The sequence below is a fragment of the Athene noctua genome, chromosome 6 (assembly GCF_965140245.1).
Source record: "Athene noctua chromosome 6, bAthNoc1.hap1.1, whole genome shotgun sequence".
NCBI lineage: Eukaryota > Metazoa > Chordata > Aves > Strigiformes > Strigidae > Athene > Athene noctua.
In genome coordinates, this window is record NC_134042.1 from 48,616,419 (window position 1) to 48,638,527 (window position 22,109).

At 43.9% G+C, this 22,109-nt stretch overlaps 1 protein-coding gene across 5 annotated transcripts in view; it reads right to left on the reverse strand.

Moving 5' to 3' along the window:
- The window catches only part of FBXO34 (F-box protein 34), a 40,692-nt gene that overhangs the window by 3,341 nt on the left and 15,242 nt on the right, over positions 1-22,109 (reverse strand). For 2 of the 5 annotated variants that reach the window (XM_074908914.1, XM_074908913.1), the window contains 2 exons: positions 11,283-11,387; positions 8,561-8,758 (listed from right to left, as the gene is read on the reverse strand). In XM_074908914.1, the coding sequence (XP_074765015.1) occupies positions 8,561-8,637 (77 nt within the window). In that variant the 5' untranslated portion in view covers positions 8,638-8,758; positions 11,283-11,387. Of the gene's footprint in view, positions 1-8,560; positions 8,759-8,949; positions 8,990-11,282; positions 11,388-22,109 lie in introns of those variants that run through there. The other 3 variants (XM_074908917.1, XM_074908915.1, XM_074908916.1) reach the window with 2 other exon arrangements.

Consider the following 22,109-nt stretch of genomic DNA (forward strand, 5'->3'; position numbering starts at 1 on the left):
GGCAAATTTGGTGTACTTTCCCATAAGGATCCTTATGCTATACAGCAGATGTGCCCCCCCCCAAGCGACAAAACTATCACATACAGCTACGAGAACCGCTTTCAAGGATGTGTTTTCACAGTTAAGAACTTCAGAGCTGTGAAGGAGACACTTGGATGCTGCTGACAGTACAGCAGCAGTACCCCTCCTGCAACAGTCCCAGGCGCTCGACTCCTCCTTTCTGTTACACCTTCGCAGTAATCTTCAATTCAAAGCTCATAAACACAAAAGCCCAGGGCACTGCCACCTAGGATTCAATCATCAGGAGACTTCAGGCTCTTCTCCCAGGAGTATCGCATAAGCATATTATAGAACTAACTATAGATTATGTTTCCATGGTAATCTTGGTTACATTAAAAGGCCTCCTTTTTGAAACGGGGATCATCCATGCTTGCTAGTTTAAGAACAGCAGGTTCAATGCCACATTTATCGAGAGTGGATATGGACACATTCAGACACCACATGTGTTTCCCTTGACAGCCACCACCAAAAGAGGAGCTTTGCTATTGTGTTTCTAGCCTAAAACCAGCCTTTAATGAAAAACCTCAAGCCGTAACATCTATAAAGTTGGACAAACGTACAGCTGTAACACCTGCAGCTGTATGAGGCAGATGCAGCCAGAGTCCAGCTGGGCACCATCAGGACACGCACCCCCTCGAGATGCCCTTGCCAATGCCGTGCAGGGTACCCGTGGAGTCGGCACAGGAGGAGGAGGGAACCCAGCTTCCCCCCTCCTCCTCGAGCAGACCTGCCAGAGCGCGCAGGATGGCTGTGAGGAGGAAGAACACACGCAGACGCACTGTACGACCAACCTCGAGCAGCAGCTTGGGGACCTCCCTGGCAGCCCATCCCCACGCCTCAGCCAGGGCCATAGACCCCCCATAGAGGAACAGACGGCAGAGCAGAGAGCCAGAGTGCTCCGGAGCCAGCCCAGGGCTGGGTTTGAGAGCAGGATGCTCCACTTACAGCTGCAAACACCACACGCACACAAGAATCCCAGAATCACCTCGGTTGGAAAAGCCCTTGCAGCTCCTCCAGTCCAACCGTGAACCTCACCCTGAGCGTTCCCAACTCCCCCAGATCCCTCAGCGCTGGCTCAGCCCGACTCTTCAACCCCTCCAGGGATCCCGGGGACTCCCCCCTGCCCTGGGCAGCCCATTCCAACGCCCAACAGCCCCTTCTGCACAGAAATCCTTCCTCAGAGCCAGCCTGACCCTGCCCTGGGCAGCTTGAGGCCATTCCCTCGGGGCCTGGCGCTGGCTCCTTGGCTCCAGAGACTCATCCCCCCTCTCTGCCCCCTCCTGGCAGGGAGTTGCAGAGGGCCAGGAGGTCTCCCCTCAGCCTCCTCTTCTCCAGACTGAACCCCCCCAGTTCCCTCAGCCACAACTTGAGTACACAAGGGCAACCACACAGCCAGGCACCACCTGTGCCCGTCCAAGCAGAGGAAGCCTCCAGTTTAGCCACTGCTTTCCCCTAGGTTTTGATTCCTCCATCTGGCCCCAGCAATAAATAGCGAGGGGATGGGTGACAGATGAGGGCAGAGAGGTTTTGGGGAGGTACATCAAGAGGAAGGGCTCAGTTCACCTTCCTATGAGCGTGCATGAAAACTAGGGGATCCCTTCGGTCCTGTGCAGTGCTTCGAAGGCCAGGAGGCAGACGCTGCGAAGGATGCTGTTATGTTCTCTCCCCTCTTGATTTTCTAGGAAGATCATCACCTCGTCGTTCCACCAGTGCTAAAACCATCTGCAGTTCACCTACAGCCTGTGGGGTAAGAGAGCTCCCATGACTGCAGATACACCCACCTAGTCCCTGGGTTAATTCTCTCCCAGTGCCTTCTGCTCACTAATTCCAGCTCTTGTTGGAGTTGGGTCACCTCCCAATTTAGTCTTCTCCGCAAAACGTAACCGAGCTATTTTGTTTGCCTTCTCGGCTGGATGCTAAAAACTAAAATAATCTGATAAAAATAGAACTTCAGGGTGCTGAAATAGATGAATAAAAGAGAACAGGAAATCAAGGCTGCTGCAGTTTGCTTTGGCCTCATTTTCCACAGGGTCTACCTCATCTTGGTGGCATTTTCTAACTAACCAGGATCAGACCACCAACATGCTCAGCCCAGAGCCCAGCCCCAAGGAGCAGGAGGCAAACCACCACAGCAAGGTGCTGCAGAGAACTGTGCCTGCAGCCCTCCTGTCCCCATCCAAAGGGCGTTTGGGGGCTCTGCAGAGAGAAAAGCTCCAACGGCTGCCCACCGCCATACCCCAGGGAGAAGAGGTGAATACAATAAAATACACGATTTTGCCCGCTGAAGTCTCACGAGCTAGGAGCAGAAGATCAAATTTCATTCAGGAGTTTTCATGCCAGGGTGTTTGAAAGATGAGCTGAACGTGTTTTTAAAAGGCTTTCTTCAAGCAGTTTTCAGGAATCCAGCAAGACAATCTGTTCAACACCCTTCATTAAGAGAAGCTGCAAACGAAGGTGAGACCAAGTATTATACGACTGAAAACAGGACCAAACTGGTTACCCCAACATGCTCAGAGGACATGTTTAGCCAGCAAAGTTGGTTCAGCTGCTCCCAGCTATTTCTGGTCTATGGAGAAAGACAAAGGATAGAGTTATGCCTCACCTATTACGGATTTCTCGTTTAAGGTTATATTTCCTCCTCTGTTGCAGTTAGTCTCCGGCTCAGCCAACAATACCATTTAAGGTTGAGAAGTTATAATTTACATAACAAAATTATGCCTTAGTCAGAAGTTTTACTGCCAGAATAATTGCTTCATTTGAATTCAGCATTCAGTTCGTTGCACTGTTTTAATGGATCCAGATTTAAAGACAACCTTCATTTAATAACTTCAGACAGCTATAAGGAGTACTGCTAACTCCACCTGACCAGCTCAATTGCAGAGCCACCTGCCTCCCAGGTTTTGGGCAGTGGGGAAGAGAACTTCCATTTTAAAAGGGATGTTAGCAATGGACCTTACTTGAAAGCATCACTTGGGAAAAACAGGTCCCCACCCCACACACACTTTGCTGTGAATGTTAAGAACAAACTTTTAGGCAGATGTAGCTTCTTCCCTGCCTGTCAGCAGCAGATTTCATATCTAGCTCCTAGAATTAGAACAAGGCTTCCCAGCAGAAATTGCTTTGAAGATGAACCAGAGCCCAGTCCCCACCCACAGACTACCTTATTTCTGCAACACTTCAGTGCTGGCAAGTGGAGAATTGTGGCAGCTGCAGGTAAGTTTTTAAATATTTAAAAACACCAAAAATAGTTGTTAAAAGGTGAAGTCACTGACAATTTCCCATGATACTGAATTCCAGAATAATTCTGTTTGCTTTCCTCCACCCTTTAAGTTATCAAGCTTTCTAATTTTATCTTTAGAGACAATGACTCTTCAGAAGTTCATAGAGTAAGCATAAAAGGTTTTCAATCCCAAATGTGCGGTTTTGAATTGCTGATAAGAAATAATTCTGCCAGGAATGATCAGCACTGAAACAACTAGCAGTGCTGCCTTTATACTGTTATTCCGTCCTTAAGCTGATGAAATAAAAGGGCCAGTTTTTCTATTTCTAATCAGCCGTGTCTGAAAAACAGGATACTTACACTTCTGGAATGATACTGCTGTTTTTACAAGTCGTAACTACAGCTTGTTTCCACTACAGTTTTATCAAGTTAGTTGCTATACAGGATTGATACAGAAATATATTCCTTTATACATGTGCAGACATGCACGCACCCCTCCTCTCCCTACTGAAGGCAAGACCCATCAATAAGCTCCTGTGCCAAGCTGGCCAGAATCCTTCTGCATCCTTTTGTATTTATACATCACCTAAATCACAGCAGTCTAAAAAAGTCATGTATTTGCTTTAGTGGAAGCTCCGAAGTTGGAGGAAAAAATGGTAGAAAAGGCTCAATTTTCACAACTCCTTTCTAAGGTCTGCAGAGAGCCTAGATGCCCCTCGCTGCACCCAGATCAGGGACTCTGACAATACCCTGTGAAGCCAAAAGATTTCCTCTGGCCAGCAAGAGCAACAACAACAGTGTAATCTTCTCAACCAGCATATTCATGCTGCAAGTTTTCTGGGCAAAGCACCGGAAGGTTTTATTAGGGCGCAAATTTCAATCAAAACCCCAAAGTTTCCTGTGGATTTCTTTTTGTAAACACTAAATCCAGTCGACAAAAGTTCCTAGCATTGCTGACTGCACACGCAGTGCCAACTACAACTCTGAAAAAAAACCAAAAACCCTCAGGACATCCTAACACAAGGCAGAAGCCAAACAAAAAAAAAAGAAAAAAGAAAAAAGAAAAAACCCAACAACAATACAAACCCACACCAAGCATAACTTCTGGCAAGGCATTTCTCTTCCCTGGCATCCCATTTCTCTGTCTGTAGAGCTTAGCTCCTCTGTAAGGGACACTAACAATTAGGAAGGACTAAGTACTGAATGCAAGTTAAACTACGGTCAACCACTTGTTATTTCTGGAAGGACTTGGTGGGTCCTTTGGGCTCCATCTCCAGTACCATTTCCATCCCCTTTGCACTGCCGGGGCAAGGCAAAGCAGACGGAGAGCTGCTTCAAAGGCATTCCACGGATTCTGCTGGGGCGGGAAAGTCCCGGCCGAGCAGCCGGGATGGAAGACGCTCTGCTACTCACTGGAGCTTGTTCTGGCGCGTGGCAAGTGTCCAAGCTGGGAGAAAGGCGGGTTGGGAAGCACAATGCTCCAGACCAGGGGTGGGTTTGACTTCAGCAGCTGCAGAGGCATCCAGTTTCTAGAAAACCTACTCCGCCTTTGCAGCAGTAACTTCCTATTACAGCAATGGCTCCTGACCCACCTCCCAACGCCCGCACAACTGCCTCTTGCATCAATCGGAGAGCAAGCGAGGATTATCGGGGGCTTTGAAGGCAAACAGAAAGTACCTGACTGCTGAAGCAACGTTCTCTGCTTGAGCAGCCAGCCTGGGGAGAAACAGGAGCAAGCTGAGCACGTGGGGCAGAGCTGGCCCAAAGAGCTGAGGAGCTAAATGCAAAGCAGGCACCTAACTTACCACTGGATCCCCTGCCGCTTGGACACCCACGTCAGGTGTTACAATAACTTGACTTTGGAGGAAATGACACCCAAATATAGCTGCACACTGGAGAAGCTATAATACCCATCACACAAAATTAATCATCTTCACCAAGCAGAGGTTCCAGGTGACAGATCACACATCCAAGCTCAACGCACAGACCAGTTTGAGGACTCCCACCCATTAGTAAGTTCTGAACACATTTTAAAGCAAACGCACACCCATACACACCCCCCAGCATAAAGCACAGTAGCCTCAGCTACTTTCTAAATTTTACCCAGGAAGAAGTGCCATTGCTTTGCCAGTCTTTTGTATAAAAGCACTTACCATGAAGCTAGTGACGTAGAAGCAATTCTTTGCGGAGCCTGAGGAAGCTCAAACCCATGCTCCCTGCTTCCCAACCATACTACAGGGATGTCACAGGGATGACATAAAGCAAAAGGGAACAAAATAAAATGAAAGATTTGCTATTCGAGGTTATAAGCTGCTCCAGAAACACGTAGTTCAGAGATAATGGGACAGCACATATGCCTGTGGTGGAATAGGCTAAGATGAGAAGAAATCACAGAAGGACAGTAAGAAAAAACAAAAAAAAAAAGTGCTGGTTTTATAGGGCTTCTGCTGAAAGCTGCCCAGAGCAGCACAAGTAAGTGACATGTTTGCTTCTGGCAATGTTTTGCCTTTCTTGATTTTTTTTTTTTTTAATTTATTAACTGCAAGAGGACCAAGACCTTTCTTAATATCATGGCGCAACAAATTTCCTCAAACAGTTAACAAACCAACACAAAGTGATGTTATTTAGTCTTCATTTTTATGCGTGCATAATGAGAACACATGAAAGGTTCTAGAAATTAACCTTGGACTGCACTATCTTTAAGAGACTCAGAGTTCAAAAGAAAAAAATATGTAAATGTAGGTCTGAAGGCGAGTTATCAGGTTGTTCTTTTGAACCTCAAGACTGAAAGGAATGGGTTCACAAAGTCAGCTGCACTGTGGTGCAGAGGATTTCACTGCAGACAGCGCAACCCAGCAGGCATTTCCAGGAGTCAAAAGGTGTTTTTATTATTTAGAGCACATTCCAAACAAGAACAGAAGCAGCTCCAACTGAACACGGATGCAAGAAGACGACACAAGTTTCAAGTCACCAGGTCACATCACTTGGAAACTTGTACCCTAGAGATGAAAAAGTCTAGTAATAATGCTGCACCAGTTCTCAGATTTAAGTCATTGCAAAGATATTTAAAAACAAAGATTTCTTGAACTGAAAAGGTTCTTCAGTTTGTGAGAAAAGACAGGGCGAGAAACAGGGCTGGCAAGCAAGGTCAGGGTAGAGATTAAGAGCACTCTAGGAACAGCACAAAATACCAAATCTGACTTTGCATCACTTTTAAAGAGGAGTGGTAAGGGTGATCATGAGGGCAAAACCCCTGGGGATTAATCTTGAACAAGAACACTGGTGGGGGAAGACTAAAAAGCTTCATGAAAATGGTGAGGATTGGCTCATCTCAGTTTCAGAATTCAAAACAGACAGGCTCATGAACTGCAGGCCAAGAAGCAAGATTTATAAACCTCTTGAAAGGCAACGATACGAGTTAATAAAATATGTGGCACACTGCAGGTGGCACTGAAGGGGAGAAAGAGAAGGGAGAGAGATCACAGCATCTCCAGGCTTGGTAGTCTGACTTCAATATAAAGGTGTTTTGCAAGCAAAGAGGATTACAGCAACACAAGAAAAAGGGGGAAGAGAAAATGGTTCAATATGCCAGACTAACCAGAAGGTTGTCCAAAAAGTGATCTTTTTAGACCAGTGTACTACATCTTACTCACATGGACTTCCAAAGGCACAAGGAGATTTACTAGTTCAGACAGACTGGCAGAAGAATGGGAAAACAGACAAAGGAGCTGGCTTAGCAGCAGACAACCCCAGGTGATGCTGAATAAGAACACACCAGCCTGGAAACCAAAGACATGCCTCAAGAATCAGCCATGGGAACCTCTGATTTTATTCGGAATGACCTCAGCACAGCTACTACAGGTGCACCCACAGAAACAAAGGCATTTCCAAACCAGCAGAGGCACAAAGCCCCGAGCAACAGAAGTTGAGGAGAGTTTTGAAATACAGATGGTGATGCACCAGCAAGCTGAACACCAAGAAGTTTTGGAGGTAACCGATATATTCAAGGCAGCAGTGAACAGCCCTCCTCTGCCAGATCTGCTCTGGAGGGCAGCACATGCTTTTTGTCACGCCCCAGAGGAGATTCACCCAGACTGAGAATGACCATGACTGTCATTATTTGAGAAGCTACTACCTAACACTTGGGTCATTTAGCACTGCGAAACCACAGGTGAGGGTACAGAACCACATTTTACAGAGTACAGGAAAAGAAGTAAGCCACTGAAAGTAAGCAGCAGCCCTTATGCAAAAAAAGAAAAGAGGAACACAAGCTCCAAGAAGTGTATAAGATGGCATTAATGTTCAGCATGGGAATCCAAAGAAGGTTCCTATTAGCACAGCTAGATCTGTCATCTTCAGTAATGGCTTAATCTACAGGAAGAGAGAAGAAAACATGTAATTGTTTTTAGGCTAGACTTCTAAATTTACAAGGGGATTATGAGATACTGCTTGGGAAAACAAGGAGCTGGGTCACCCAGGAAGTCTTTTCCAGCACTAAATTACCAAGAGACTAACAGAGCAAGTATCTGCTGTCTACACAACCACAAAGAACAAAGGTTAAAGTTTGCTTTAAACCCACACAGCTTTTGGAAACCAGAAAGTTGGCTCTCTTCCTCCAGATTGAGGAAGCTTGAGAGTCTTGGTTTTAGAAAAAGAAGAAAAAAGATACATATATTTTCAAGTAGCTTGAACTCAAACAAACTGGCATGTTCTTGCATTTGCATAAGGACAAGTTGTTCTGTACGGTGTTCCTATAAGGAGACACAGTGAGAGGCGTTCACTTAATTGTCACATAAGCACAAGTGTTTGAAATCAATCGTGCATTTCTTCTTAATAAGAGACACAGGAGAGCGAGCAATACAAAATCTGAGCTTAAACTAATCTACTTACTCCGTAGTAAGACAAACCGCAACACTGATTGCCAGCATTTCCACTTGCTTTAAGCTGACTGCATGTTTTAAAACGTCCTATGACAAGCCATTCTCCAATTAAGTTTTACTTCAAAGCCACGTTCCCAAATTAATTTGCAGCTGTTGCTAAAAAACCCCAAGATTTCTCCAAGTACAGTACCAGCTGTAGTGAATCTGTAGTTGTCATTATCAAATAAAAACGTCAAAGAACATTTCTACCCTTAAGCCATTACAACATTTCACTTAAACACTATCCAAAAGTAAGAATTCAGACCAAACGTTTGAATGACACACAAGGCAAGAGGAAAGTAAGAAGGCTAAATTGCTGCTAAATACTTAACTCTCAGCAGACCAGCTGGTCTGTTCATACCGTTTGACTTGATGGAAGGTGGAGGATGTGGAATTCAGTGGTTCCCTGTGGAGGCCAGCTCTGCAGGAACTCTTCATCGTAACTCTCTCCAGCTAAGGCACACCGTCACAGCCAGTCCATCCTGGGCTACACACAAGGCTCCCCCATCAGTTTTCCTTGCCCCACACAGAGCTTCACTGTGTCTCTGCCACCTAGAAACTGAACAAACAAGAGGTAAATAGTAATCATATTACTATTAAAAATAATAATATCATGTTCAAGTACAGCAGCAATCAAAGCACAGGTGATCAGGACAAGGTCTCTTCCCCAAGAGAGAGAAAATAAATATATATACACACATAGACATGCACATACATATATAGAAATACATAAATATAGAAGAACTTAACATCATTAAGCTGTTACTGCAGCTGGAGTTTCCAAACACCATTAAAATACAAATAACCCCCCCTCACCAGCCTGTCTGCACATACAATGCTTCTGCACCTTATATACGACTGCAGCACCACCTTGGCACCTCCCGTAGAACACACTGTCCTCCCAGCTCCGTACAAACAGGACACACAAGATCTTTCTGCCTGTTAGCACCGCATCAGGCTTTGGAAGGAAGTTGCTGCTAGCAGTAAGATTTGACCCTGCCAGGAGTTACGTTAGCGTTCTAATCAAAATAACGTGGCAGATTTCATGAAGGACAAAAAACATGCCACCACGCAGCCTCCAAGCTTCATGAAAACTGCTCTGTCTTTGCATCACACACAGATAAGCTGGCAGATTTCACCAAAACAAAACTGTTCTGCAGTATCTCTTGTTTGCACTAGGTTGCCGCCTTCTACGTCTTGTCCTTGGAGGAGAGACAATTACCAGCGTATTTTAATGTACTTTGATGGTGAAAAAACAACCACCTTTGAGTGGGAATATAAAAGGCAAGAGTGACACAGCAGAAGAGCACTGGAAAAACTCAAATACTCAAGCCTGAGTTGCCAGCAGATTGTTTTAAAGATCGTTTGCTTCCTCTCTAGAGGACCATGGACAATGATGCTGTAATAAAGGAATGCCAATTGAAGAGGCTAACTATAGAGCTGCGTCCCCAGGGGATTTCTGATTTAGTACAGCAGGTTGTTCTCTCCTTTTCAGCAGCTCTGCCCAGCGTTCCTACCACTGCCCTGTTCCTACAGCAGCATTTCCCTGTGCAGCCTGGCAGAGGCACTCGGAGGTTCGTGCTTGCCGGCAGCCAAGCTCTGGCAGAGATGGAGCCTCTCGCATCTCACCCCTTTCACAACACCTGCCAGAGAAAAAACTCCCACACAGCAGAACACCTACCTATGCACAGCTCAGTTCATCAGTGCTGGACCAATGTGGTTTACAACTCAGGGCAGCCACTAAACACTCTTGGCCTGGAAAGCCCACTCTAACTTGGTAGCCACGCTCGCCAAGAAAGTAATGAAGGATGACTTTTCAGGCAGGGAAAACAGAAGCTGTTTTAGATCCAGCTGACCTGACATCTGCTACATCAATTTCACAATTCCTCTAGCAATGGTGAATGAGAGGTTAATCATTTGCCTACATTTGAGTAAGCAGGAGCCTAAAATAATATATAAAATATTATATAAACACATTCCAGTCTTCATGAATAAATCTCTGCTGAGCTCTACGCAAGGCAGAGAAACGTGTTGGATGGGGAAGATGGAGGCACTGCACTGGCAGAGCAGGAGGATGACAGAATGCCCTCTACTCCTTGAATTCAGAAAGACAAGAAACAAGGCTGCCGTGGTTAACAGCAGCAGAAATTGAAGCTTTGTAGTTAAATACCATTTTCATTAGACTACCCAGAGCCTATAACAAGGACCTACCTGCAAAAGTGAAGCTTAGGCACAAAAATCAGCCATTTCTGATGTTTTGTGGGCTGTAAAAATCTACATTCACAAGCATCAATCCACAGAGGAAAAAAAGCATATGCCTAGTGCTTTATGAAAATCAAAAGTTAAACAAAATCATTACTTTCCCATGAACCGTCAGTAAGAGGCACTGAAACTCTGACTTTTATCCAAGCTTTTGTCTGGCTTTCCTTCTGGCTTTACTGACACTAACATTTCAGACGCAGCAGGAATTGTATCACAGAAACATTATTATATCCACACCCAAATAAATGCAGCCGTACCATTTAAAGAATGCCAGTCACTTTTTTAATAGCTGAAACTCTCTCCATATATTCCTGGTCAGGAACACCAGATGTTTTGTCCTAGCCCCACTCCTATGCAGATCAGTTGAGAAGGATAAAAAGTCAGACCAAAAAAAAAAAAAAAACCAACAAAAAACCACCAAACCAAAAGATCATCTTGTTTGTAGTAAAGAGCTCGAGAAGCAAAACCATCAAACAAACTGGTTGAGGTCAGGGGCAGCCACAACCCCAATCCAAGCACAGACATCCTATGGGTGGGATGTGATGCGCTTAAGGAGGAACTAGCACCTGCTAGAGGGAAGCAAAAGCTGACAAAATAGACACAGACAAGTTCAGATGGGCACTGCAGCTCCATACAAAGCATGCTTTTTCCCCTCCTCCAGCTGCTGGGCTATAGAAAAGAGCTGAAATACACTATTAATGCCAGCAAGCTACTGACAAATTCCTACTGTGTAAGTAGTAAAAAAACTGTGCTTGTGAATTTAAGAAAAAAAAAAAGTACAAAAAAAAAATCACGATCCAAGCTAGCACAGAGATACTTACTGCTTTTTAACTACCACAGTGTCTTTCTTTACCAAGGCTGATCCTTATCAGTAGGTGCTTCAGCTGATTTGTTAGTTTTGCACAGAGTTGGGTACAGCCTGAAAACTGAAATACAGATGCACAGAGAAAGAGAAAAAAAAAAAGAGGAAGTTAGAAAACCTAATCGTGTTTTTCTCCCTTTCTGAAACCACCCCCAAACATATGCCTTTATGCATAAGATGTGGGAAGGACTCAAGATTTTTGGCAGCAGTAACCATCATGTCCTTCCAGCAACGGGCAGCAGGTCGCCGAGTGGTCCCACAAACTCCCCATCTTAACAGTTCTGAATGCTGCTGCAGTTTAGGAAAACAAACGTATTAACTGGTGTGGATAAGTGGGAGGGTCAAGGTATCCTCATCTGTGCAGCTTTTGATTTTTTGATAGCCAAAGCTTTACTGCAAGACCGAGTGTGTTTTAAACAGTAGCAATACTAAACGGATAAACAAACGAGTTTAGAAGATGGGCACATCCTTTCAGAAAATCTGCTTTCTAGGAAGGAGGCTGTGGCCTCGGGACTGGTTCTGAGCAGCTACCACACTGCTGGTAAAAACACATTTGACCACCCTACCTCCACCCAGGGCCACTACACTGGGTCAGCTGGGCAAAGAGCATAACACACCCCAGAAGAAAGCAATGGCAAGTAGTTCAGAGGGGAACTCGGATGAGTTAATACCATTTTCAGTCATCACAAGGAACAGGTAATCCTTAAAAAAACCCCAAGAGTACCATTGCTAAGGCCTCATAACAGGTATCTCCATGTGGGTTTTTGGGGTTTTTTTGCAGGAACAGGGTTGCCTGTCCATTCCTCAACTTCAAGTTTAAGTTGTTACATGATACTTGTCTCTAGAAGCGTGTTTCACCAGACACCAATTCCGCCATTCCCCAGCCTAGCCAGCCCTCCCTCCCCAAACATCCCCTAGGACACCTATAACAGTGCCAGGCTCTCTTGAGCAAGAAAGAGGCTTTTGCAGAAAGCTTTCCCTGCTCCCAACGTTCACACTTCATGGTAACAACCAGCCATCTGCAGCAGCTCCCAGACTAGGTCAGACCGCGAGACAATACTCCAGGTCCTCACACTCAGCCACTTAAAACACCTACAGGAACACAACCCTTTCTTTTTAACTGTTCTTTGTGTAATATCCACCCACTTTTAACACCTCAAAGAACTACCTTTTAACACTAAGTTCATCAGCTAGGTTTTACTGCTTTATTTAGAACAGTCTTAGGCAAAATAAGAGAAAACAAGCATGTTTTATCTAAAGCTATCTTAGAAAGAGCTTCAGAGTGACCTCACATTTGTGTTTCCATCCACCTGCAGCTGGCAACAAACCCTCACATAAAACTAGGTATTTAGTAAACACACCATATCCATCTTAGGAGCATTAAGAAATGCCAAGATTAATAACTGCAATCAGATGAGGTTCTCTGAGTCCTGCTCAACTGCAGTTTGGCCTTTTCACCTGCAGCAGGAGGCTACAAGGAGCCACCACAGACATCGTTTGCCTTGTGAAGCGTTGTGTGCTCAGCTTCCCCCCTGCTCGATGGTCAAAAGGTATAACTTTGCATAAATCGGACGTTATCTGACCTAAAAGCAATACAGCTGCCACAGGGAACCCAGCTGGAATAAGCAAGGGGGGGCTTCCCGTGTCTATTTACACACCAAACCCTCCTGATGCCACTTGTAGGCACCGGGAGTCAGAGCTGGCCAAGCAGCAGGACCTCATTACCATCACACTTGGCTCATTTCCCCACCAAATTCACTCCAGCCCTTCTCCAAGCTTCACCGAGCTCCCAATTCATACCCTTTACCCTGGATAACACCAGATGGAGCAGTTAAGTGAAATCTGAAGATTCCCATGTAAATTTGAGCCTGGGCATCCATGTCAGCAGGGAGCACGCTGATGCTCCAAAACACTGCACAGCCCTTCAGTCACTGTGACTCCTGCCATGCTGGGCTCTCACCCCTCTCTTCCTCCCAGTCATTTCACCTTTTCCCCTTTAGCAGCACTGGTTCCTCAATGATTTCTCACCTGAAGCAGCTCAAGGAGCTGAAATGGGGAGAAAATGAACCCAGAAGAGGTCAGCTCCCTGAACCCACTTACCCCCAGACCTGGCAGGCACTAGCAAAGCTCGGCAGGACGAGGTTCTCAGCAACTCAGACTGGACTCAGCTGTCTTGAATCCACACCTTGAATCATGTTGGGAAAGGTGTCTGCCACAAAGTGGTTTTTTTGCTTTTTTTCAAGTCAGCAGAAAGCAACACTTCTGAATGCACAGTGTGCAAAATACAGAGTGTTTCGGAAGCAGGGAATTGAGTGTGGAGGGCTCCAAGGCAACGTTTGACTCCTTACTGCTGTCAAACAGTGCTACTGGCTGTACCAATAAGCATATGAAACACTTATTCTAATGAAGCACTACAGGGAGAACCTGTCTTCCTTCCAAGATCACATCAATAAAGAATGAAAGGCTTCAAATTCGTAGCTCTCATGCTTTCTCTGTAGGTGTGGTTAGCATTGGAAGGACTAAGTCGTCCCACTCCCCTCGGAAGGAAAAATCTCAGAAGGGAAAAAGAAAATAAAGAAAAATTAAGCTCAGCTGCACCTTGTTAACCCTGTATTTTAATACTGGAAAAAAAAGAGTATTACAAATGTTTCCTTTGTTCAATTATTCCTGAAAGGTTTCAGCTGTCTTGCACAATTTGGGTAAGGACATCATCCGTTGCTCAACTGGGAAGAAGTTAAGAACTGGCTCATTAGATTTGTTCTGCTTGATCCAAGAGGAAAACAAAAGCAGTAAATCCCTTACTCGCCAATGCTGCTGCAGCACTGGTGACAAACGCACCCAGATCACACATTACTCTGCTTTCTAGAAAGCTACCACCTACTTTGGCTCTCCTGGTCACCGCATAATCTATGGTGTGCCCCGAATGATAAATAGGGGGTAGCTGAACACCCCTGAGCGGGGCTACAGCTTCTGCGTCCTGGGGTTACGGGGTGAAGATACTGTAACGCTGCTCATTCCAGGCCACGTGTTCATGAGCCACATCCGAATTATTTAGTGTATAAAACTCGATTTGTTTTGCCATGCAGATTCTGAATTGATAAAAGCTCGGCTGAAAGGCTACTTTCTTGGGGCGAGGGGAAGGAGAAAGCTTCCAGAAGCCTTCCTATTATAGAAGCAATAGAGCTGGTTCCAAAAATAGTAGAGAAGCACTCCCAGAGCTCTGGAAACGTTGTGCCCTCGTTTTGTAAGGCTGAGGTCTCGCCGGATTGCTCCTGTACATGCAAAGAACGGCAGAAACAACTGCAAGATGCAGAACTGACGTTAAAGGGGAGTTTTAGGACAAACACCAGAGACAGAAATCCAGACAGGAAAGAGATCAGCTTGAATGCCAATAGAGAGCCAACCTGTCCCACTTTAGAGAAAGCCAGTTAAAACCAGCCACAAGAAGCAGCTCATCTTTTTCAAGAACGCAACGTTAGTTTGCTAAAGAAGATCTTGATTATTATTACAACACTGACGTGGCAGATTAGAATTGTCAACAATAATTTCATCACACTGTTTCGCCTGCGGATGTCAGGGATCCTGGCTGGAGAGGTCCACTTGACTCATTTTGGCACACATTTGGTAGATGCGTTTTTGCTGCGACAGCTAATAAGTTGACCATCACATGGCCTGCCTGACAGTAATTACTCACTAGTTTGCCCGTAATGGTTTGTTAGTGATCCAGCAGCACGGCATAACAACCCGCTCTAATTCTTAAAATTAAAGTTTCCCGTGCCTGTTTTGTGGCAACTCTTCACACAGTGAAAATAAACCCATTTGCAATACTCCTCTGATTACAGGCATATCTTTGAAACGATGTACTCCAGCATAGGACTGGCTATTTTACTGGCATGTACTGACAAAGTATAATCAAAATTCATCAGGGAACCAAAAAGCTCATACTTGACACTAAGGGCAAGAAACCCCCCTGCACCATGGCACACAATGCACAGGAATAACTGCTTCTGTACATCTCTCCATAGAGTATTAAATGGCTTCTAAAGTAGAAGAGCAAACATACAGCTAACTTCTAGATATCCGGTAAATAAATAAATACAGTTCCTTCTTTAGAACTTTGCTTATAAGGAAAACCCCGCAGCAGGTGAGCCATGTTAAACACTAAGTTTATCAGCTTTGAAACTTAATTCACAGGATTAAATATGGCTTTAACTGATTTATATGGCTCTAACTGGTTTGGACCAGGCTTTGGGCCGATAGTTCTCCTTCCAGAGACCACACCACACACTCTGATCATTTAGGTCCAGCCCTAAATAGTGTAGCAGAATAAAGGGCAATTCATTTTTGTTTACTTCTGTGGAATCTTACCCTTTAATCAGAAGCTTATGTTATGGATTTCTCTGTCCTATACTACTGTGGATACCTTATCAACAAAATGCAGGCACAAAACCAAACAAAAAAAACCACAAAACACAACATGCCTAAAAAACAACCAAACAGAAACTGTACATACATAAAAAAAGACTCAGAACATCATCACTTTGTTCACATGGATTTATTTTGCCAATCCACTGCAGAGTTGAGAGGTTACAGCATTCACTAGGCATCTTTAAAGCATCTATACTTTTCTTAAGGGTCTCCCCAAAACCAAACTCAGCAAACAAAAACCTTGCTCAGCAACACAAACACCAGATTAAATATAACGGTACTCAAAAAAGAAGTTTTAGAAATAACTGTGCCATTAGTCACAAGTATTTCTGTAATTCAAAATGCCCAAATTTTTCTATCACGCTCCCGAATCCACCCTGTTTTCACATACTAGCATCTTCTACAAAGTTTTGCACCAATGTCTCATGGTTTGTCATGGAATCTTGTAATCCTTTCAAATTTTTAAAACTAGGACACTGCTGATGCCCCAACATCACGCTTTCACGGAATACTATCTTTCATCTTGCAAGGATAATGTCAAAATGCTGAACTCTGAAATTTCAAATTTATAGGTCAGCAGTTTACCAAAAAAAATTCTGCTCTGCAAACTCAGGAAAACAGTCATACTAAGTATATCCAACTTCAGGACAGATTTCACGTAAACTATTTTTCACAGAACATTTTATAACAAAGTACATCATTATATCTGCCGAGGACAGAAAAATTCCAACAGAACAGATTCATTAGGAGCATCTAAAAACAACCCACCCACCAACAAACAAGACACACCACCACCCACACCCTCTCAAGCTTTAGATTCACTGGTCTTTCCAGTGGTATCTTAGAAAATAAAAAGCCCCCAAAGGACAGGCTACAATCTAAGACAAAAAAAAAAATAATTAAAAAATCACTAATTAGTGTCAGGTTCTAACACAGCCTCTGCAAGAGGAGGTCATGCCTGCCCCAGGCCCCTTCCAGCCAGCTGCACCATGACCCATGGCAGGACACAGCTGAGCCCGTCAGCCAAGCAACTGGCACTGCTGCAGAAACGTATTTAAGAAAGAGCAAAAACAGCTGACAAAGGACAAAAAAAAATCGGAGAAGGCTAGAGAGAAGGTGCTCCATGGCAGGGCAGGTAATCCCCTGCAGCAAAACGGGAAAGGTGTTGGCATAATGTTTATCTTTGTTTCTCACTACTCAAATCTATTTTAACTGGCAAGAATAATTTTTTTTTTTGTTTTGTCCACAACAGTAATCAGTAATCTCCCTGATTTATCTCGACCTTTAAGCTCTCTAAGCCTATTGCACCCGGTACCACTGAGTAGGGGGAGTGAGCAAGCAGCTGGGTGGGCGCTTGGCTGCTGGCCAAGGCTAACTCACCACACAACTTTGCACAAAATCTAAAGAAATTAAAGTTTTTCTGACTTTGCCATTAAGTGCTGGTGCTGTTTAACTGACACCACACACAAGAATCATACACTGTTAATTAGACTGCACATCAAAGGCTGCCAATCTTCACTCTTCGTTGGAAGATTAATCTGTCATGGTGCTGAAGACATCTGCTCAGTACAGGCAGGATGAGGCCCCATCATTTCAATCCAGCAGCATATTTTTTACCTACCACACTATCATCTCTCCGACAGTTCCAGGCCTGTGGGATGAAGTCATACACGTGCATGGCAAGGAAACGGGACAGCAGGATGTCAAAGCCAGCAACATAAAGATGCAATCCAAACCAGCGACAGAAAGACTAACACAGCAATGAAGATGAGACTCACAACAGCCCTTGGCACACCGCCGCCAGCAAAGCAGACCCCCTAGTTATCCATCACACAGAACTAGGCACTTGCAGCCATCACACAGCAGAGCTTGTCCAAGCAGGAGCAGGCCCAGGGAGGAGACAGTGCATCGGTGAGCAGAGCTGGGGCCACACAAATGCAGGTGAACCATCCAGGAAACAGCATCTGGATGGGGAGGATGTTTCTCACCACTGAACTGCTTCGCAGTTTGCAACCTACAGAACCTGCCCAGAGAGACCAGAAAGGGTTTTGAACACTCAAGCACAAGCATGTGACCAGTGACATGCTATGGCTGGATTGCTTCAGATGAAGACAGAAGGCAAGCAAGAGTACACACTTAAAAAAAAAAAAATCTTTCCTAGCCAAAATATGTTTGGTTTTATACACATCTTTAAAAGGACATCACACAGAGAACACCTTCTGCTGAACTAAGCTACAGATAAGCTTGGGGTTTTGACTAATAAACTGCAGCAGAGACCAACATTAAATACAGTATCTTTTTACATGATGGTTTCAAAAGACAGTTCAAAATCTAAGCTAATGCTGAAACCTACCAATTCCGTGGATCTTTTGTCTTTTTTTGGCTACATTTTTAAAGATATTTTTTTCCATTAATAACTCGAGTTACTTGAAGTAAAAATAGTTTTATATTTTCAAAGAGCTTTGTAGCTGATACGCCTAGCAACTAACACAATTAAATTTTCAGAAATTCCAAGCATAGCATGAATTCTGCTATAATTCATTCTTTAAAGGAAAAAAAAGAAAGGCCCCAAAATAGCATCAAAATTTCAGTAAAGGATAACAAGGCACTTCAGCATGCAGAAGCTAACTGTGAGAGCTTTCCCTGCCAATCTTTCCCTTTTCATGTTTCATCTTCAAAATTCAGTAGCGTGGACCTACAACAGGACACCAGAAATAATTCTGGCTCAGTTCTTTCCAGATTAATGACCGTTTTAGAAGTATCAACTTTTAGAAAAGTTCAGCTGAAAGTATCACATTTGGGTTTGTTTCATAACACTTTCAGACTTATTAATGTAAAAACAGCTTTATAAGCAAGACAGAAAAGGAAAAATATGTGTATTGCTATCGCAGTATTCCCCACTGGTCCTCCACAGTACAATCAATATTCTCCTTTCAGGGTTTCCTCCTCTTGGACAAAATGGAGAAAATACGAATAAGAAACACCAAATCACCAGGAAACTAAGCAGAAAATAAGGTACCCACAACTGTGTTTTAAAAAGGACAGTTTAAGTGAACCAGATTTTGAGCTGGGGATTGTTACTTTACTGTGAAAATACTCAGCACATTTTTAGGCTCCCCAGCGGAGCAGCTGGTGTAAGCACAGCATCCAGCAGAAGACCATAACCTTACAAATCAAACATGAGAGCTCCAGAGCTCCTATTCACCACGCTGGCTTTCGTCAAGAAATTGCTACCAAATCCCTCTCCCAAAAGCCAGCTGAAGTTTGCTAGCCTGAAAACTAAATGACTGAAGTAATCACCAAGCCCCATCAGCTTGTTCTCTCACTATTTAACATCTCTTACTAATTCTCTCTGAGCTTGCAGGAAATAGTTTCAAACAGCTCCCTCAAGAAAATGAGTTTCAAGCCTTAGTTTTTCCATTCTGAGCCATCTCTGCACTATTTCATAGCTCTGATAATTGTACCACTGACTAACCTCCAACTGGGAATAGCTGTTTTTATCATCACTATTAAAAACAGTCCCTCACGCTGCTAGGAATCTGGAAACTTATTGTAGCCGCATCCCACCCTTCAGCCTCTCAAAACACTACAGAGCGATGAAACTATGTGCTGAAACCAGAGGATCCCCGTGCTGAACAACTCCTGTAATTCTGGGTAATCACAACTGCTTCCTAAGCAAAAGCAGCCATGAGGTTTGGTTATTGATTTTTGAGAGGCAAGTGGCATGAGATCTCAGAAAGTCAAAGCAAACATACTGGACTAGAAAAGTTAAAATTATTTTTAGAAACGTAGCAGTGATGTGAATGTTAAAAAGCCTCATGCATTCACCTAGTTTTTTTAGCCATTTTGTTTTTTTAAAGTAACAGGATTCACATGCAGTTTTCCTTTCCTAAAACCACATTATCTTGGTTTTTACACCTTAGCCAGAAGAGGAGTGAATGACGGCTCTCAGAGAAGTAACAAGATGCAAAAAAATAAGACCTGAAAGAAGAATGGATTTAAAAAACAGCTTTTAATTATCTGAAGGTACAGTTGCCAAGTAGACAGCAAAGAGGCTGTGCACCACATACAGATGGGAAAATTCCCCCAGGTTTATTTCAGTCAATTATAGTGGATTAACCTATTAGTGAGGGCAAAATATATTTTTTTTGGATGCAAGTTTCAACAACTTGAAAAATCACTGCCACTCATACTTTGATACACGGGATCAGAAATCTCTTTTATCGCACTTCCAGTCATCACAGTCCATAAACACACCCTACAAGCAACCTCTCACTCTTTTTTAATGCATCTTCTGTCATTATTTCCTTCTCAGGGAACGGTATCCCTCTTGGCTTTCTGCTTTAAGTAGCATTTCATACATCCATGAAGATTTTTTTTTTTATTGCTCTTGAAGAGACGTATCAAACACCTCAAAACTCTTTTACACGGACCTTTGCACAAACTCACCATCCGAGGTATTTGTCAAACAGAAAAGCATCGTGGCACTGAAGAGCAGCTTTCCAGGATCCCTGTCCTAAATACTGGGTGTGCCTACTTTTGTTTGGTATTGTTTTGCTGATTAAGGATAGCAATTAAACTCAAGACACCAGAGTGAAAAGAGTAGGCGTGTTTTACTAGTGATAAATGATGTAACAGAGTAATACAGAAAACATACAGTAAGACAGAGTAGTGCACTTAGATAGGAAAATACATCAAATAACAAACAAATAGGGTAATGCATCAAATCATTACTACATGAGAGAATAGTGATTAAGAAAGATCCATCACCACTTGCATATGTCACCTTCATCCAGATCTACACACCTGGACAGCCCCGGCTGCAGCAAGGACTTGGAGAGCTTTTCCTGGCAAGTGGGAAGTCCTACACAGCACATCCACCCAAGGTGAGGCATCCAAAGTCACTGCAAGTGGATCCAGCCTTATATGCTAAAAAACCAGCAAGCCAGAATAACTGGCACTTTTGTTTTGAGCGGAAAATATCTGGTTTCATTCTCCTGTTGGATTCCACCCAAAGCCTGGCCAGGGCTCGGGGCGGGAAAACCAAGGGAGTTTCTAACAAGGCCAAACACTTGGGTTCTCAGCCTTGAACAAAGCTGAGAAGGGAAAAGTTGGATACATTCTCTCAGCATTTCATGCTCACCACTGATTATATTCTGTCTAAGCTGCATCTTTCACTACTGAGCATACGTACTTAGTTAATGACTACATGCTAAGTGAGCAGTTTCAGCTCGGGGCCTGTTGTTCAGGCTTCAGTACTTTAGCACGTTTTACATCAGCACAGGTGGTTTGTTATAACCTGGCACAATACGTACTAGCACAATGGTTATCAGGTATAAGATATAGAGGATACATCTATAGGTCAATTCTGGCTCTGGGCCTGTTGTCCAAGCCTTAGCACTTCAGGTATCAAGTTCCTTCTGCTGGCTGCGCTGCAAGAGCAAACTACATGGATAGTTAAGTTTTTCCCCACCTCCAGAAACATCTGTTCCTTTTCTAAGTTCTCCAGACTTCCTTCCCCTTTACCGTATCACAAAGTCGATCTCTTTTTAGCAAGGCTGCCTTCTCGATAGTCCATCACCAGTATCTTCTTGTCCGCTGCAGAGCAGCATGAATCACTGAATCTTTCACAGCTTCCAGTCCTTTCAGCTCGAGGCCAGGCACTGAATTCAGGCATCCTGATTTAGAGAGCGGGTTGTTAAACTCCTTCCTTGCCTCTTTAACACTCTACAGCTTCCTGTCCTGGGAGGCAACCAAACTGCTACAAAAAAATGCCAGTTTCTGTTAAATATCCTCAATTCCTGTGACAGTGAACATTTAGAACAATTACACTACTTCCAGATCTTGTGCTGTAACTGCTTTTATTCCACAAAGTGCAGAGATGAGCAAAAATTACTTCAGCACGAAGGAGTTTTAGTTCTACAGCATTTCAAGTTAACATTCAGGCTTGGCACGACCAACCATCCGCGCAAACACACAGCACAATGTCACCCCTCAAAACCCCACTGTTCAACCTAAAGGCACTTTTTTTTTTTTATTTTAAGGGTGCGTCAGCTGCTAACTGAAAGTGGGAATGCTTCATTTAGCACACACACTTGTTAAACTGCTCACAGCATGCAAATAAAATACCGCATTGTGCAAAAGTCATTCAGTCTCCTCATCCGTAGATATGAGCAATGGAACAGCGTCCAGGAAAGAGAAACTTGGAACAACATGCAAATATTTCAGTCCCTTATTCCCAATATTCACATACTATACTAAAGCCTACATCCCTATCATGCTGAGGGGTGACCATGTTGAGACTCTGCTGTACATAAGGGGTGGGAAAACAACCATTATCTGTCTTGCCCCAGTACTG